At 36.2% G+C, this 17,968-nt stretch overlaps 1 protein-coding gene across 6 annotated transcripts in view; it reads left to right on the top strand.

Moving 5' to 3' along the window:
• Positions 1–17,968, top strand: part of LOC138697804 (probable cytochrome P450 301a1, mitochondrial) — a 74,275-nt gene that overhangs the window by 19,598 nt on the left and 36,709 nt on the right. For 5 of the 6 annotated variants that reach the window (XM_069823320.1, XM_069823323.1, XM_069823322.1 and 2 more), the window contains exons 2-3: positions 10,002–10,224; positions 14,111–14,357. In XM_069823320.1, the coding sequence (XP_069679421.1) occupies positions 10,014–10,224; positions 14,111–14,357 (458 nt within the window). In that variant the 5' untranslated portion in view covers positions 10,002–10,013. The remainder of the gene's footprint in view (positions 1–10,001; positions 10,225–14,110; positions 14,358–17,968) is intronic. The other variant, XM_069823319.1, reaches the window with a different exon arrangement.

Raw genomic sequence — 17,968 nt, 5'->3', positions numbered from 1 at the left:
AGGAACTGCTCCTTTTCCATTGTACGCTTTTTAGTCCCTGCACTTATTGATAAAATGTGCATACTAGATTGAATTTCTTTCAATATTTCAACAATTTTTTTATTAGAGTTTTGTTATAAAATGAGCCATTCAACCTTGAATGAAATGATTCGCAACTGTTGGTAGTGCGATTTGTTGTTGCTGCTGTGAATTCAGTCTAAATAATGGGAGGAAATGCTGATTTGGCGAAATGTAGGCATCGAATACATAGTCGGTAAATATTATTGAACATTCTCATCTGTGAGTAGAACAGACATCGAGTCTTCGATGAAACGGTCTTCGACTTCTTCTGGATTCAAGAAAGAAAGTCCAAAAAAAATTATGATAATGCTTAGATTCGGCAAGTATAATAATACTTTTCAAGTTACAGCCAGGTATAACGCGCGGATCCATTTTACGTATCCATTTAAAAATATTGGGGGTCCATTTACATAACCATTTCAAAGAAATGGAACCCATTTTACGTATTGGTGAAGGAGTTGGGACCCAATTTATCTAGCCCCTCACTTTTAGCCTACATAGTAGGCCTACCTTGAAATAGAGACTATTATTGATATATATGTAATTTCGACTTGTACGAGTATATGATACAACTTTCTTAGATATTAATTTGTTAGTTATAATTGATATACATGTAATTCATTTTAATTGTCAAGTTTCTCAGTTAGGCCTATTTTAAGCTTGTAAGATTATATTAGAATACTAGCCGTACCCGTGCGCACCGCTGCACCCGTTAGAAATAAACATAAAGTAATTACATAATTAAAATAGGACGTTTGATCCAGGGAACAACTTTTACAACAGCGCAAGATAATCTGCTTCGCTCATTACCCAATTTTTTTGCATTGCATTTATTGCATATCTATTTTATGTATTTTAACACGATTCAATTGAGCATAGTTAAAATTTGAATTATAAAATAATGGATTGCTAAGCTAACGTACTATTACTGCATACTAAATCAATACACTCTCGTTGTTCGTTAATTCTCTGAGATTAAAATGAGTGTACATAAATATTATTTTAAGAAATACAGAAAACGAATGTACAAAATAGCCTATCAAATTTTCTGTGCATAAGAAGCTATTTTAATCTTACCTGTCCTCGATTTACTCAGACGTTACTGTAATAACATTATAGCATTATGTCCATCTGCAGAAACTACACTTTCCAATGGTGAAATAATAATTAATTATACAAATCGGTTAATTTAGCTTCTGATATTACTTCATACAAACACAGAAACATTCTCTGTAGGCTATGTTTAATAGCTTTCGATTATTGATGTCCAAGGCCCCTGTTTCGATTGTTGTTGTCCAGGGCCCCTTATAGACGAAGTCATTTGTTCTTAATTAATTGCACCGTCTTAGATGGCGTTATTTTAATTTTAAAACTCATTTATCTCATTAAATATCAGTGCTATCAAAATTTTGTAAAGAATAAAACTTATCGGAAATAATTTTTAAAGAAACTTTTGTTATGTAACATTTTTCACAAGAATCAATAATAAGCGAGATATTTCGATTTATTTCATTCAGGCCCCCTTATAGCCCCCCTTTTAAATAAAGTATTTTGAATGCCATATAGCCTAAAATCTAAGTTACAACGAACTTCATTTATATTCCAATTTTCATATAAATCGGTTCAGCCATTATCGCGTGAAAAGGTAACAAACATACAGACAGACATACAAACAAAAATTTCAAAAATGCGATTTTCGGTTTCAGGGTGGTTAATTATATATGTTAGGACCAATTATTTTTGGAAAATCGAAAATTACCAGAAAAATTTCGGCTACAGATTTATTATTAGTATAGATTGTACACAGAATCATAAAACACGTACGGGTGAAATGCGATTACAAATGGATAATAATAATAATAATAATAATAATAATAATAATAATAATAATAATACAGTGATTGAATAGAACCTCCTCTGAAACTGCTTTTCGTAACGAACCTCAAAGAATATGCTGGCTGTCGAGTCTGTTTACTGAGAAGCCGTAAACAGAGCTACTGCTGGAACTTATAAAAACATATCAGAATTTTAACTCAATGGCATCTTGTAGTTATAACCAGAGATAGGAAGTTGGTACCAAAACTGTTGCGTGAGGTTGAACTATATCTCTACCGAATGAAAAGCAGTATTGTAGCTGTCAATGTCAGTGAACCAGAAAAACTATCATATACAGCCGAGTGGTAACCAAACATGTGCTCCAACCGTCCACGGCCTTAGAACAAGAAAAAATAAACGAATAATATAAAAAAAACTCTGATTTGTAATTATAAACTTCGTAACTCCCAATCTAAAATAATTTACCCATACACATAAAAATAACATACAAAGTATACAATTATGATTCTATCATCATTATAACAAATAACAATGAACATTTTCATTTTATCAAAAGAAATACTCCTTTCATGTTCAGAAAAAAATAAAAACAATATTTGTAGTACCCTAAAAATATTCGTTCTACGTCACAAGACGTTACTGGAGCAAATCTGAAATATGATACAGTGTTTCTTACTATCATCAGGTGAACAACAACTTTGTGAATCTAATAGTGTATCTCGTATTTGACATATAATATTAAATCCATAATTGTTTTCAAGAAAGTTTTTCGTTTCTATTGTAATGACAGCTAGGAAGTTCGTATTGTAATTCCGATGTTGAACTTGGACTGTAACGCAACTGAATGCATAGCAGCTAGAGACATTCAACGAAAGATATATATATATATATATATATATATATATATATATATATATATATATATATATATATATTTTAATAAGTTATTTTACTACGCTTTATCAACAGCTTTGGTTATTTAGCGTCTGAATGAGATGAAGGTGATAATGCCGGTGAAATGAGTCCGGGGTCCAGCACCGAAAGTTACCCAGCATTTGCTCATATTGGGTCGAGGGAAAACCCCGGAAAAAACCTCAACCAGGTTACTTGTCCCGACCGGGAATCGAACCCGGGCCACCTGGTTTCGCGGCTAGACGTGCTAACCGTTACTCCACAGGCGTGGACTCAACGAAAGATAATACTGGAAACAAATAATACATAAATAATAACAGAATAGCTCACTTTTTTCGGAACTTAAAATATTAATATAAATTAACAATATTCTTCAAACTATTCACGACTGTACATAGTTCCACAGAATGATAATATGCGTTGTTTGTGAACTTGTGTATCGTCTGTAGCGAGCGGGAACAGGGCAAGGAGTGGGTGACAACATATTGTATACTCGTCGCTGTACTCAACTGGAATCTACTTTTTGATACGAACTTCCTACCTGTGCTTATAACTAGAGGCGAAAATTTCCTGCACTATAAAATCCCAAAATATGCATGCAGTCATGCACTATCAAACTATGAAACATACACGATCAAACGAAAAATATATTAAAATATGCACTTCCATTTTTGTTCCAAATTCACGTGACTTTTCTTTTTTGCGCAGTTAACAACTAAGGTTCCTGTTCTTGTCAGTCAATATGTTTTTGTAGGCAGAGAATGACCTCTCTACATCGCAAGAAGTTATGAGTGCAAACTTAAATGAACCTTTTTCTGTTACTTAGTTTTTTTTTTTCTTTTCCTTTTTCATTGCTGATTCCTGAAGCTAAAATGAGGCTCATAAAAATCGAGAAACTTAGGTGTCCACTCAAATCCATTAAAACATGCATTTAAACTGAATATAATGTATATTATATGCATTATTAAACTAAAAATTTCTTAAATATGCATTATGCATGTTTTTATCCCCAAAAGGCCAAAACATGCAAACATGCACGGAAAAAGTACACATATTTGAAACCGGAAAGTAATGAAATGGATAAGTACTAAGTTTGAGCTACGTCTATGTTCCTATAAAAACATGCATTTGCATGGAATTCTCGTCTGTACTTATAACATATAACACGTCTACCGAGAATGTACCAGAAAACCCTTTTAACTCGTGATGCTCGTCTCCTTTATTGCAACTCAAGAATAAATGCATACATTACAGATAGAGTGTGACTTCATAATAACTTCCTGGTCTGCTTATATTTATTCATTTATTGAGATAAAAGAATTCAATATGCGTTGGAAGTAACGGCACACAGACGACTATGTCGAAGTGTAAATGGCAAAGGTATGTAAGCTGCAGAGATGCCATCATAAACAAAGTCCATAACGAAAGTAAAGTGACAATTTGATGAAAAATGCAAAGTTAAATGTCGTAATATCATTTATTCTCTTAAAGCCAACCAATAAAAATATCTACTTCTGCATTAAACTATATGAACATCCACGGAAAGTGATTGAATTATTGCAGTCACTTTGTATGTTGTAGCGTCACTTAACAATTAATACCAACAAGGGGAAGAGAGAGAAGAAGGAGAGGAAGAACTTGGTAGATGGAATTGAGAGGTTTGTTGGAGATGAGAGTGAGATGTTTGTGGGGGACGGGAATGAGAAGTTCTTGGTAACAGGAGTAAGAGGTTCGCGGTGAGAGAGGGTGGAGTTTTGTGAGACGAGAGTGAGAGGTTTCTGGGAATGAGAGTTAGAGGATCTGTACTACAGATCCTCTAACTCTCATTCCCAGAAACCTCTCACACTACAGATTCTGTAGGAACGAGAATTAGAATTCTGGAGAGACGAGAGTGACAGTTCCGCGTTGGAGGAGACGAGAGTGTGAATTTTTGGGAATAGACACTGAGAGTTCTTGGGAACGAGAGTGAGAGGTTCTCGAAGGACGAGAGTGACAGGTCCGCGATGGACGAGACGAGAATGGGATTTTGGGACTAGACACTGAGAGATTCGTGGAAAAGAAAGTGAGAGGTTCTTGGAAAAGAGTGAGAGATTCTTGAGGGATGAGAATGAGAGATTGACAAGAGATGAGAGTGAAAGACTAGAGAAGAGAATGAGAGGCCCGCGATGTACGGGACCAGAGTGTGTGGACTTTTGTTAGACGAAAGTCAAATTTTCTTGAGAACGAGGCGAAAGTGAAAGTGAAAGATTGTCGATGGATGAGAGTGAGAGGTCCGCGGTGGAAGAGTGTGTGGATTTTCGGAAAATAAAGTGAAAAGTTCTTGGGATTGAGAGTGAGAGGTTCTCGAGGGACGAGAGAGAGAGAGGTTCTCGATGAACAGGAGTGAATCTCGATAGAAGAGAGTGAGAAGTTTTTGAGGGACAAGGATGAGAGTTTCTCGAGAGACGAGAGTGATGGTTCACCATGGACGAGACGAGAGTGAGATGTTCTGGAAGAAAGAGAGTGAGTGTTTGACGAGAGTGAAAGTTTCTTGAGTGACGAGAGTGAGAGGTCCGTGGTAGAGAAGAGAGTGGATTTTTTGGAAACGAGAGTGAGAGGTCCTCAACAACCGAGAATAATGGTCCGCTATGGACGAGACGAGAGTGAAAGTTTATCGAGAGATGAGAGTGAGAGTTTCTCGAGTAACAAGAGTGAGAGATCCGCGGTGGAAAATAGTGTGGATTTTTGGAAACGAGAGTCAGAGGTTCTTGGAAATGAGAGTGAGAAGTTCCCGAGGGACGAGAGTGAGAAGTTCCCGAGGAACGAGAGTGAGAAGTTCCCGAGGGACGAGAGTGAGAAGTTCCCGAGGGACGAGAGTGAGAAGTTCCCGAGGGACGAGAGTGAGAAGTTCTCAACAGACGAGAGTAATAGTCCGGCATGGACGAGATGAGAGTGAAAGTTTATCGAGAGATGAGAATGAGAGTTTCTCGAGTAACAAGAGTGAAAATGAGTGTGGGTTTTTTGGAAACGAGAGTGAGAGGTTCTTGGAAATGAGAGTGAGAAGTTCTCGAAGGACGAGAAGTTCTTGGGAATGATAATGAGAGGTTCTCAACAGACGAGAGTAATGGTCCGCCATGGACGAGACGAGAGTGAAAGTTTATCGAGAGATGAGAGTGAGAGTTTCTCGAGTAACAAGAGTGAGAGATCTGTGGTGGAAAAGAGTGTGGGTTTTTTTTTTTTTTTTTGGAAACGAGAGTGAGAGATTCTTTGAAATGAAAGTGAGAGGTTCTCGAGGGGCGAGAGTGAGAGGTTCTTGGGAATGAGAGTGGGAGATTCTTGAGGGACGAGAGTAAGAGATTCTCAACAGACGAAAATGGGAGGTTCTCGACAGACAAGAGTGAGAACTTCGCGATGGACAAGACGAGTATCAATTTTTTGGAGACGAGAGTGAGAGGTTCTTGGGAATGAAAGTGAGGGGTTTGTGGGGGAAAAGATGTGATAGCGGGGAAGGATAATTATGAATAGGAAAAAAATTATATATATCGAGAATGATACAATAGAAAACACTGCACAGGGACGTCAAAATAACCACATATTTGTCATTACGTAGCCCAGAATTTTCACTTGAACTTATGACTTGGTGTTACAAATCAAAGAAGCCTAGGGATTTGACATTTGTGGTGGTGGTGGTGATGGTGATGATATCGATATCCAATGCACTGCTTGTGACGATGGAGCCATCAGCTGTCAAGTCTTCCAATACTTAGACACAATGTCACTTCCTGATGAAATAGCAGTGCAAGAATGAAGATGTTTTCCGTCCACGATATCTTCAGAATCACACGGAGTGCAGGTTGGACAACATGTGATTTTTAAGTTGGGGGGGATCGTGAGCAAGACAGTCGTGGCCTGTATTTATTCTAAACAGGGCTACCACCGATCTTCTGAGATCATTAGATATTTATTCCAGACTCTCGTCGAGGGACGTCAACTTTTGAAATTTGTTTGGATGTTCACTGGTCTTGTGTTACTATTCTGCTCTCATAAGCAGTTTCCAGTTTCCTTACTTTATGCCAGGCATGTCAATTGATACCCACAGGAGCAAGCGCGCGCTTTAGAGCCCAGGAGAGCCTGAGCGCTTTACAGCGGAAAGGAAAGAGACAGACGAAGAAGGTGGAATATGCCGCTTGGTCGAGCTATATTCAGGGATGGCCAGATAAAGAGAAGAGAACTTATTAAAACTGTATCCATGTTAATTTTTAGAATTGCCTGAGAAGTATAAGTGCATTATAAGAATGTAAGTTTTAATTTTAATGCTCTTTTTCACAAGTTTGATTTTTTTTATTCAAAAGAAATATTTTCTCAACTTTTCGTATAGAAAAGTGAAATTTTCAGGTATAGGCTATTTATTTAGCAGCCTTACAGAATGTTTTCGTAAATCTAATATACCGTATATACGTATTACTGAAGATAGTGTATTGAAAATTTTGAAAACATTCGCATGGAAATTGTTTGTAAGGAAATGAATTAACAAAGCAACTATTGTTACTTCATAAGCAAAAGATACGTGCCCATGTGTTGTAAAAATGTCAGCTCTGTAGCTTCAGCAGATTTCGAGAAAATAATTTAATATTCTGATGATAGGAAGTTGCTCACAAATATCACCTTAAAAGCATAATGCGATAAGAGTTTTGTTATGGAATATTAGTTACACTTAAAACAGATACAGTACCTAGGTAACTTTGCTTTGTACTGTAATATTGTTTTGATTAGTTTATTGATTACTTTTGTAAGGCTAAAGATACCATCAATATAAATTCCAACTTATCATGTCATACTCAATCTCTTTCTTTGGAATATCACTTTCTTTATGAATGATGTGTTTCATCCACTTAATACAGTATAATATTATATTGCTATGGAATTTAAGTGAATATTCCTTCTTAACTCTCTATTATGTTATTAAGATTTAAAACACAAGTGCAATATTAAGAAATCAGTGTTAGTACTTTTGTTTTACAGACAATATAGATAATATTAAACAGAAAGAAGACATATAAAAATAACGACATAAAATTTCACGTTCCGTTTGAAGTTTGTGCACCACTGTTTTCTTAATCCAACAGGTTGCTTATTCATATACACAACCCTTCCTCTCTCCATACTTAGCGCTTGCTGCCCGCGCACGACGTCAAGGTCAGAAAAATGCGCTTGCTTTGACATCACTGCTTTATGCTAACCACAATTCCAGGAAGACATGATAGCCTAATGTTTTGATGCTTACAAGAGTGAAGAATGTCTGTTAAATCTTCGAAGTATACGAATTCACTCATTCACTTCACATCATAAGATTCCAATTCACTTTCTATACTCACGAAATGTCCGTCTTAACTTCACTCATTGACCTACTCAACTCGCTTCCTCGAGTCATTCTAATATTGAATTGACTCATACGGCCCATAAGCCAGTGGGTTTGGTGCGCGGTCCATGACCCGGTGTAGTATGCTGTAGGTTGAAAGGGGCAGGAATACTTGAATCCTTACGCCATGCACATCTTTATCTCAGTGACTGGACAGCCACCTCGATTTCACTTGCAATCTGTTGCGATCTGCATCCCCAGTATTCAGAGCGCGTAAGAGAAAGGAAGATGCATTCAAACCCTTTGTGAAGCAGACAATCCCTTTCCCAGTCACTCACGTCCCTTCTCTTCGGCATTTAAAACAAGAACTGCCTTGGCATCATTCTAATATTTCTCGTATCATATAAAAACGGATTTTTAAACGAAGATGTTTACTATAACTGCTATGAAATAAGGTTTTACTTTCGTTGTAAGGTGATGATATTATTATTGATATTATTATTATTATTATTATTATTATTATTATTATTATTATTATTATCATCATCATCATCATCATCATTATCATTATCATCATCATCATCATCCTTCACGAATTAGGCCTCTGTAGACCTGTTTCGGCCCCATCTAGCAGTCTTCTAAAAGGCCTTCCTGGTCGACGATGTCATCTAGGTTTATGCTGCATCATAATTTTTGGGATTCTTGAATTTTCCATTCTTCTTACATGATCTAGCCAATTGAATTTGTATCTGCTGATTTTTTCTTCTACTGACTCTACTTCTAATTGTTCTAAAATGTCTCCATTCCTTTTTCGGTCTAAAAGAGTATATACTGCTGTCCTCCTGAAAATTTTCAATTCCGTTGCTTTGATTCTGTTCATGTCTTTTTTCTTTAATGTCCAAATCTCGCTTCCGTATAAAAGGGAGGGTAATGCTAGTATATTATATATTTTTATTCTTGTAGATTTTTGTACTAATTTAGCTTTTAATGTATTGTTTATTATTCCTAGAATTTGTGTAAATTTGGTAATTTTCTTTTCACATCTTTTTTCATTTTGATAAGATATTTCACAACCCAGATAATTTAAATTTTGTACTTGTTCGAGGCATTGGTTATTGTGTATTATCTTACTTCTGACTGGGTCTTGTCCTAAAAATGCCATTGCTTTTGATTTTTGTGCTGAAATTTCCATTCCAAAATCTTTTAATATTTTATTTAATGTACAGTATATAATCCTCTTTGTAAATTATTCTCTGAATTGGAAATTATGACTTGATCATCGGCATAGAGTAAGATATTTAATGTTACAGCATTGGTTATTTTGATTCCTGATGTGTAGATTTGGTTCCATTTTAAAATAATTTCGTTTATATAAATATTAAATAAAGTTGGTGATAGTGGACAACCTTGTCGAACTCCATTATTAACTAATTTTCTTTCGGATATACAGTTATTTATTTTGACACTTATTTTGCTGTCTGTGTAGATTTCTATTATATTTTGTAATAGCAAATTTGGGATATTTTATTTTGTAATATGTCGAATAAAAGGTCTCTTCGGACTTTATCAAAAGCTTTCACAAAATCAATAAAAACTATGTGGGTTTCTAAATTAAATTCTCTTATTTTTTTCTAACAATAGTTTGATACTAAATAATGGATCTACACATGATCTTCCTTTTCTAAAGCCATTTTGACACTCCAGAAGGAAAGTTTCAGCATGTTTTTTTAATTTTTCATTTTCATCATTATTATTATTATTATTATTATTATTATTATTATTATAAAGTAGGATTACACTATATATGCTTCAGACATCATTGACCAACCTTACATAACGTTGTCCTTTATATTAGGAAGACTTCAACATGGGGGCCAGAAGCGTCTTCACAGGTTGCCGGAGGATGGTGTTGACCTCTCTCCATCGACGTGAAAGACGCTATGATTCAACAATGGCAACTCTACAACAGGAGGAGGTCGAAGAAACTGAGTGGGAACGGGCCCGACCTTATAGCGAAGTGCCGGGACCCAAACCTCTGCCTTTTGTCGGCAACACTTGGAGATTTGTTCCATTCATTGGTAAGCATATTACTCTCGTCGGGCGATTGCCGATCGAATGGGAATTTGGAGCACTGCCTTCCCTTGAGGATATACTGTTTTAGCTTAAAATATTATTTTTGCTTTTGATTTTTTTTATAAATTAAAAATAAGTAGGCCTACAAGTTCTTATCATGTATGATTTCCAAAGTTTTTATTTGGTATGATAATATTTTTATAAACAAGTCTGACCAAGACTAATTATTAGGGAACGGAATTTGGAGTAGTAAAAGCTAGTATTGGCATCTACACAGTCATTTGTTTACAACCCTTTATACCAAGTCAGCAACAGGTGAACGGGACAGTTGTCGCATAAGAACTTCAACATGCAGGTTTGCAGTTCAGAGTAGTGAAGTGCAGGTACAATGCCGAAAGTGAAACCAACTAACAATACAAAATTGAAAGACTATATTTGTAAAACCTCCAGATCAAGTATCAAAATTCAGGAAACAATTCCCTAAATTGTCTCTTCCCCCATGTCCAGTTCCTACGAAATGGGGGTCATGGTTAGAAGCTTGCAATTATTACGCACGCCACCTCCAATCTGTGAAGAAAGTGGTCCAGTCTTTCGATCCCGATGACGCGGCTGCGATTCAAATACGACAGGAACTGCTAAATGATGAAACAATCGAGAAAGAAGTCACGGATATTAAGTCAAATTTTGGATATTTACCGAATGCCATTATTCAATTAGGAAAGTCAGGAGTAGAACTAGTTGAGCAAATATATATTATGAGGATTATTGTAAATAAACTGAGTGCAGTAGAAGGTGAAATAGGAAAACGTGTTGGTGAAAAAATGAACAAAGTTTTGATTAAAAATAATGGATACGATATTCTTAGTCGGATTTCAGATGTACTAACAAAGACGTGTCCCAATGACGTCATTCAACATGTGAATTTAATTGACGTATCTTGTTTCAAGTACTCTCTAATTGTCTCTGCTGATGGAGAGCGGAGTTTTTCCATGTTACAAAATTTCCTTTCTTGCAACAGAGCAAAGTTGTATTTTGAAAATTTGAAAATAATATTTACAATTTATTATAACAAGGCATAGCATTAATTGAAAATGCCATTTCGTTTGGATCTACATATTCAGAGGCGAGTTCCATACAGAAGACAACTGTCTATCAACACCAACATGTCCACTGACACGCGAAGATGCAGATGTTCATATTTAATTATGTATATTTGTAATGTTGTTTATTGGTGTCTTGTGCGTTGCGAAGAAAAACACATGTAGTTCAAAAAGAAATGCAGATTATGTATGTAGGTCACTATATGTCATTAAACTATTCCATTTGTTTATTCTGAAATATATTTACAGACGTTGCGTGTAAGTTTGTATGAAGTGGACTGTACTCTTCCGAGCGCCGTGACGCAGCTCGCTTGACAGTCACTGAGCTACGAATATCTATACTACGTTCCACCATTCTTTATAATACTCCAAATCCCTTTCCCTGCTAATTATATTATCGATACCCGGCCCAGAAACAAATTTTCCCTTGAAATTATCCAAGTCTGCTTCACAGGGAGCTATTACCCGAAAGCCAGATTTGCATAAGATATACGTTGCTGGAGGTACGTTAACAGAAAGCCACAATTTAAGTCACACAGAGTTTATGTGCACTCAAAGTTGGGTTTCTGGCGTCTTGTCAGTCCCTTTGAGTTGTGTGGATATAAAGGGAAAAATGGTGACGGTGTCGTGTATGTTTCCTGGGTAGCTCAGTTGGTAGAGCATTCATGCGCTAAGCGAAGTGTCCCGGGATCGATACCCGGGCCCCGGAACAATTTTTTCCTTAAAATTATTCAAGTCTGCGTCACAGGGATCTATTACCTGAAAGCCAAATTTGCATAAAGTTTAAATAATCACGTAATATAATATTGCGACAGAATATCAAATTTTCTGTGCGTAAGGGTCTATCTTAATCTTACCTCAGTCCTCAATTCACTCAGGAGTTACCGTGATGGCTTATAGCATTACATCCATCTAGAGAAACTACACTTTCCAAATTAGTTAAAGTAACTTCTGATATTACTTCACACAAACATTCTCTGTATATTAATATTGATAAACATTTATACATTTATATCCTCCCATCATAAAATATAATTACTCGTATCCGTATAAAATAGTGTTAAATGAATAATATTCTCAGTTTGTTGTCCAAGGCCGCCGTAAATAGACGGAGTCATTTGTTTTCATTTCATTATAGCTTATCAGTCTGAAGCGGCGCTGATAAAACGTATTGTTATTTTAAAACTCGTTTATCTCGTTAAATATCAGTCCTCTCAACATTTTTCATGGCATAAAACTTATGGGAAACCATTTTGAAAGAAACTTTTATGTAACATTTTTCATGAATATCAATAATAAGCGAGATATTTCGATTTATTTAATTCAGGCTCCCTTATAACACCCTTTTAAAAAAGTATTTTATGCTCGACCATGCCGAAATGTAGTAATTATACACCTGGTAGTAACCCTTTAATGCACCTCATTAAAGTACACCTATTCATTATAGTTCAGTTGTTCAGCCAATGAGAAATCACCATTGCACCATTATAAAAGCGCAAGTATCGATTATTCTCGGATATGCAACGAAAGACAATTAGCGAAAAGTCACGGAGGCTGGAAATCCAATACTGTCGCAGAAGGTTATGTTCTGTTATTATAATAATTAGCGTTAATTGTAAATAATATTGTAATTTGTCATCTCGTTTTTCAATGTCTAAATCAATTTCAAGGTTATATCAAGATTAATCTTTATTTTACTCTCTAGATTATATCAAGGTCAATGACATATGTTTCTAGGAAAAAACCAATACTTTCGCGTCTGCGCACATCTCACAATTTAGGTCAGTTCCCCTCCTCACTTACATAACCATAACATGAATACTTATGAATAATTTCAATTTAGAAATATGGTCGAGCGTAAAAAGTCGTATGAAACTTGCCTATAATGGTAATTAAGACACTCGTATGAAAATTACGAAACTCGCTTGCGCTCGTTTCATAAACAAACATACTCGCGTCTTAATTACTACCATTATAGGCTCATTGAATAATGTACTGTTGGATGACATATGACCTAAAATCTAAGTTAGAATGAACTTAATTTATATTCCAATTTTAATAGAAATCGGTTCAGCCATTATCATGTGAAAAGATAGCAAACATCAAGGCAGACAGACATACAAACAAAAATTAAAAAGAATGCGATTTTTGGTCTCAGGATGGTTAATTACACATATTAACACCAATTATTTTTGCAAAAGCGAAAATTACCAGAAAAATTTTGGTTACAGATTTATTGTTAGTATAGGTAATATTACCAAAGTCTATTACAGTATATACAGTCACGAAGCTCAATACGTAGTAAATATGCATCCATAGATAGTTGCTAACCACTAGGATTGCTACTATCGCCTTATTACAGACAATGCGAAAAAGTACCTGAGCAGTCTATTGTTCCCAGTACCTCATAAACTGAAGCTTCGTGACTGCGTTCCGTTTCCCCTCCTCCATCTTTTCGCATTCTCTTTATCGTTATCTCTTCCTCTTCCTCATTTGTCTATGTGCATCTTCTTCTGCTTTTATTTTCTGTTTATAGTTCTGAGTCTTCTTCATTATCATAGTCACATTAATAATTATCAATTATTGTATTCCCTTCCACAACACCAATAATAGTAATAATAATAATAATAATAATAATAATAATAATAATAATAATAATAATAATAATAATTTCAACTATCATTACCTTCATACTTATTCGAAATAATTTGAACCTAGACGTGCAAACGCAGAGCAATATCTCAAACGAATAAAATTGCATTTTCTTGGAGACTGATTTTCTTCCAACCAGGGAACTACAGTATCGAAGAAATTGACCGAGTGTCCCGAAATCTTTATCATCAGTACGGTCGTGTGGTGAAGTTGGCTGGCTTGCTGGGACGACCCGACATGCTGTTTCTGTACGACGCTGACGAGATCGAGCGTGTATTCCGTAACGAAGAGCTCATGCCACATCGCCCCTCCATGCCCTCGCTTAACTACTACAAGCACGTTCATCGGAAGGACTTCTTCGGCGACAATGCTGGCGTCATTGCTGTGTAAGTGAACTCCGTTGAATATTAGAAGGGGGGTTAACTTACAATCCATTTCATATGAAATGGGGGGAAAAGGAGGTTCTTTCAAAGTCATTATGTACAATACACATTGTAATGTGTAGAGCCCGGATTTCCATGCTAACGTATGTTTTTTTTTTGTATAAGTTTGTTACACTTCTCAAACTTTGGAAATATTCGTTTTATGACTTATCGGTTCCAAATAATAACCGTACATTTTCGTGCATGTTTGCATATTTTGATCTTTTTGGAAGGTAAATTCATGCATAATACAAGTTTTGAAAATTTTAGATTTAATAGCATATACTTAGGCTTTTATATTGCATATTATGCCCTTTTTTCTGGCTTTAGTGCATAAATTATAACCAGGCTTCGTTGCTGGTCACAGAAACACATGCAGTTCAGAACGCACGGTCTATAGTGTTGTGTTGGTCGAGTGGAGTGGGAGATGGAGCGCGCCGTTACTTCGTGTCTCAACATGTAAACAGTCCGTCATAGTACGGCACAAAATATATTTCACCCAGTACAGATGCAGTATATACAGTACATTCCTAGACAATAAATGTCTACCATTAAAGTATTAACTTGAGTTGTAACCTTCAATCAGGTGTCCCTACGCCGAAGCCAAGCAGCAATACACACAACGGTAATGCACATTACGGACCCACCTGTGCTGTTGCAGTCACCCGTCCACACGGGTTATGACGCCATATGTTGTTTTTGTTTTCTAATGCCAGGCGTTTGACAATAAAGTCATTTGACCTCTTGCACTCCAATATTTTTCAAAGAAATTATCATGGCCAGCCACTGAAGCACAATTGGAGTGAAAATGGCAAGTTGTAGCCGATATAAGTGAACACCATATTTTAACGTTTTGGTGGCTACTTCATTCACACACAACCCCCAGAATGTCTGGAGGACCACACCTGCTGTTGGTTGACGGGTCCATTGGACCTAGCTGGGAGATCATGTTGATCACCAGCTTTCCCTCCTTAAGCCACTGGAGGACGATTTTAGTGCCATAGCAGGTCAGCACTGGGAACAGACAAGTAGAAAGAGGAGGAAGGAAAGGGAAATGAACCCCTAGGCCTCGAATGCTCTAATGCCGTCGGGGTCGAAGAAAGTAAGAGTTCAGTCAGAGGACTGGATAGGAAAGAGTAAAGAGGGAATTTAACCTGAGATGTTGATACAGCGTCGTAAAATAACCCAATAAAAAAAAAGAGGGAATTAGGTATTGAATAGAGGAAAATTATACCAAATTCAGTCATTAACTCATCAAGCTGACCAGTGCTAATTGATGAGTTCAGCTTGTAAAATTATGCTTAGGCCTACTAACAGCTGCACCAAGGGAAGGTAGGGATGGGACATTGGGTATTTGTCCAGGTTGGTTCCTTAAAGCCTTCAATGGGAAGGATTAATGGCTCTCCACTCTGTATCCGACAGATACCCTTTGATACACTCCGGGTACTCTAAACCTCATACTGGTTACTCTGTGTCCCTAGGCCGAAATCTGATTATAACTTGCATAATAGTGCCTTTTATGAATGTTGCGTCGTTGAATCTGGTATTTCCGCGTTATTTTTCTATTAAAAAAAATAAAATAAAGCTACCGGTAGTATGATTTCGTGGCATCGTACCTGACAACTAATCTTTGGATTTCTACAAAATTCTCCCTTTGTTATACTGGAATTTCCAACCCCCAACTCTCAATCGTTACAAACCGGAGGTCAAAATACTGAAAGAAAGGAAGGCAGAAGCAACATGTTTGCAAACTGCAATTTTGTATACTTTGTATCGAATTGTGAAGTGTTGCTATAGCTCCTCTTAGAACTGCAAGAAAAGGGATTTGTCAAAATGGATTGAGGGAAAGAAATTTTGAAGACAGACAGTGATGTAGTTTATTGTGATTTTTGTAATAAAGACGTAAGTATTGTTGTATTTTGGAGCGCATGGTAGTGTCGCGTTTAAAGCACAATGTTGCAAAGTCGGAAGGTCGCAAGTTCGATTCCCGATACGATCATGGAAATGCGGAAATGAAAAAGACCTCATTTTGTTCCAAATTTTTTCGCGTAAGTATGCACCTGTCATTTCTGGTAAAGTAGAAATATAATTTTCCATGTTCAAGAATGTTCTTCATAAAAACACATGAGCTTAAATGAAGAAAATCTGAGAAATTAGTTGTAATATGCTGTTTCAAAATAAAATAAAAATGTAATATAATGTAGAACTCAATTTTAATAGAGCATATTTTATTGCTTTTTCGCTTCATCTTGCATGTTTTGTCATGTGATAGTGCATGAATGCATGCATATTTTGAGATTTGATAGTGCATGGAAACCGGCACTAGTAATGTGTAAGAAAATAATATGTAGAAGCCTCTATTGTGAACTAGTTCCTAAAGCAGATGCACTCACAGACAGTCGGTTTGTTATCAGCAATGTTATTTGATCCACATTATTTCCACTACTTTTTTACTTTTTCTTTATATATAATTCTATTTATGTATGTATTTACTTGCGTTCCTTCGACTTCATATTCAATATATTTTTCCTAAATTTATCCTCCTCTTCCAATTTATAGCTTTCCTTTATTGATTTCTCTCTCTTCATATTTCGTACATTTTTGTCAGTTTATTTATCGTTATTTGCATGTTATTTTCTTTCTATTCTTAATAATATTTATTTCCTCTTTTGCTTCCCTTCTTCCTTTCTTTCGTGTTCTGATGTTTGTCTTTGGATTAAGTATTTTATTTTTCTCATGCATGTTTATTTCCTTGCGGTAGTCGACCTGGTTGGCGAGTTGGTATAGCGCTGGTCTTCTATGCTCAAGGTTGCAGGTTCGATCCCGGGCCAGGTCGATGGCATTTAAGTGTGCTTAAATGCGACAGGCTCATGTCAGTAGATTTACTGGCATGTAAAATAACTCCTGCGGGAAAAAATTCCGGCACATCCGGCGACGCTGATATAACCTCTGCAGTTGCGAGCGTCGTTAAATAAAACATAACATTTCCTTGCGGTAGCGTAGTATTGAAGATGCTCGTTTTCCATGAAGTCACGAATTTTTCGAATTGACCAAGGTAATCCTTCTAACTATTCTATGACCTTGGGTCGACTCAGTCTCTAACAGAAATGAGTACCAGTGTGGTTCTCTTAGGGATAAAGGCAGAAAGTACTTAGGATTGATATCTCTACTGCTACTAATGTCAATTGTCTACAAAGATAGAACTTTAAATTCCCGCTACTCTGTGGGAATCCATGGTCTCTAATTGGAATGATTTTACCTTTTATCTCCTTTCTTTTCTATTTATTTTCTATCATCCGTTCTTTATTTTTTCTTCTGTTGACACTTTGTTTATTTTTTCTTGCTTGCTTCCGCTCTTACCTCCTTCCTTTCTTACTTCCACTCTTATTTTCTTTCTTTCTTGCTTCCACTCTCACCTTCTTACTTTCTTGCTTCCACTCTCACCTTCTTACTTTCTTGCTTCCACTCTTACCTTCATACTTTCTTGCTTCCACTCCTACCTTCTTTCTTTCTTGCTTCCACTCTTATCTTCTTTCTTTCTTGCTTGCTTTCACTCTTACCTTCCTACTTTCTTG

This window comes from Periplaneta americana, chromosome 4 (genome assembly GCF_040183065.1).
Source record: "Periplaneta americana isolate PAMFEO1 chromosome 4, P.americana_PAMFEO1_priV1, whole genome shotgun sequence".
Lineage (NCBI taxonomy): Eukaryota > Metazoa > Arthropoda > Insecta > Blattodea > Blattidae > Periplaneta > Periplaneta americana.
The sequence above is the reverse complement of the archived record's forward strand: the minus strand, read 5'-3'. Positions and strand labels throughout refer to the sequence as shown.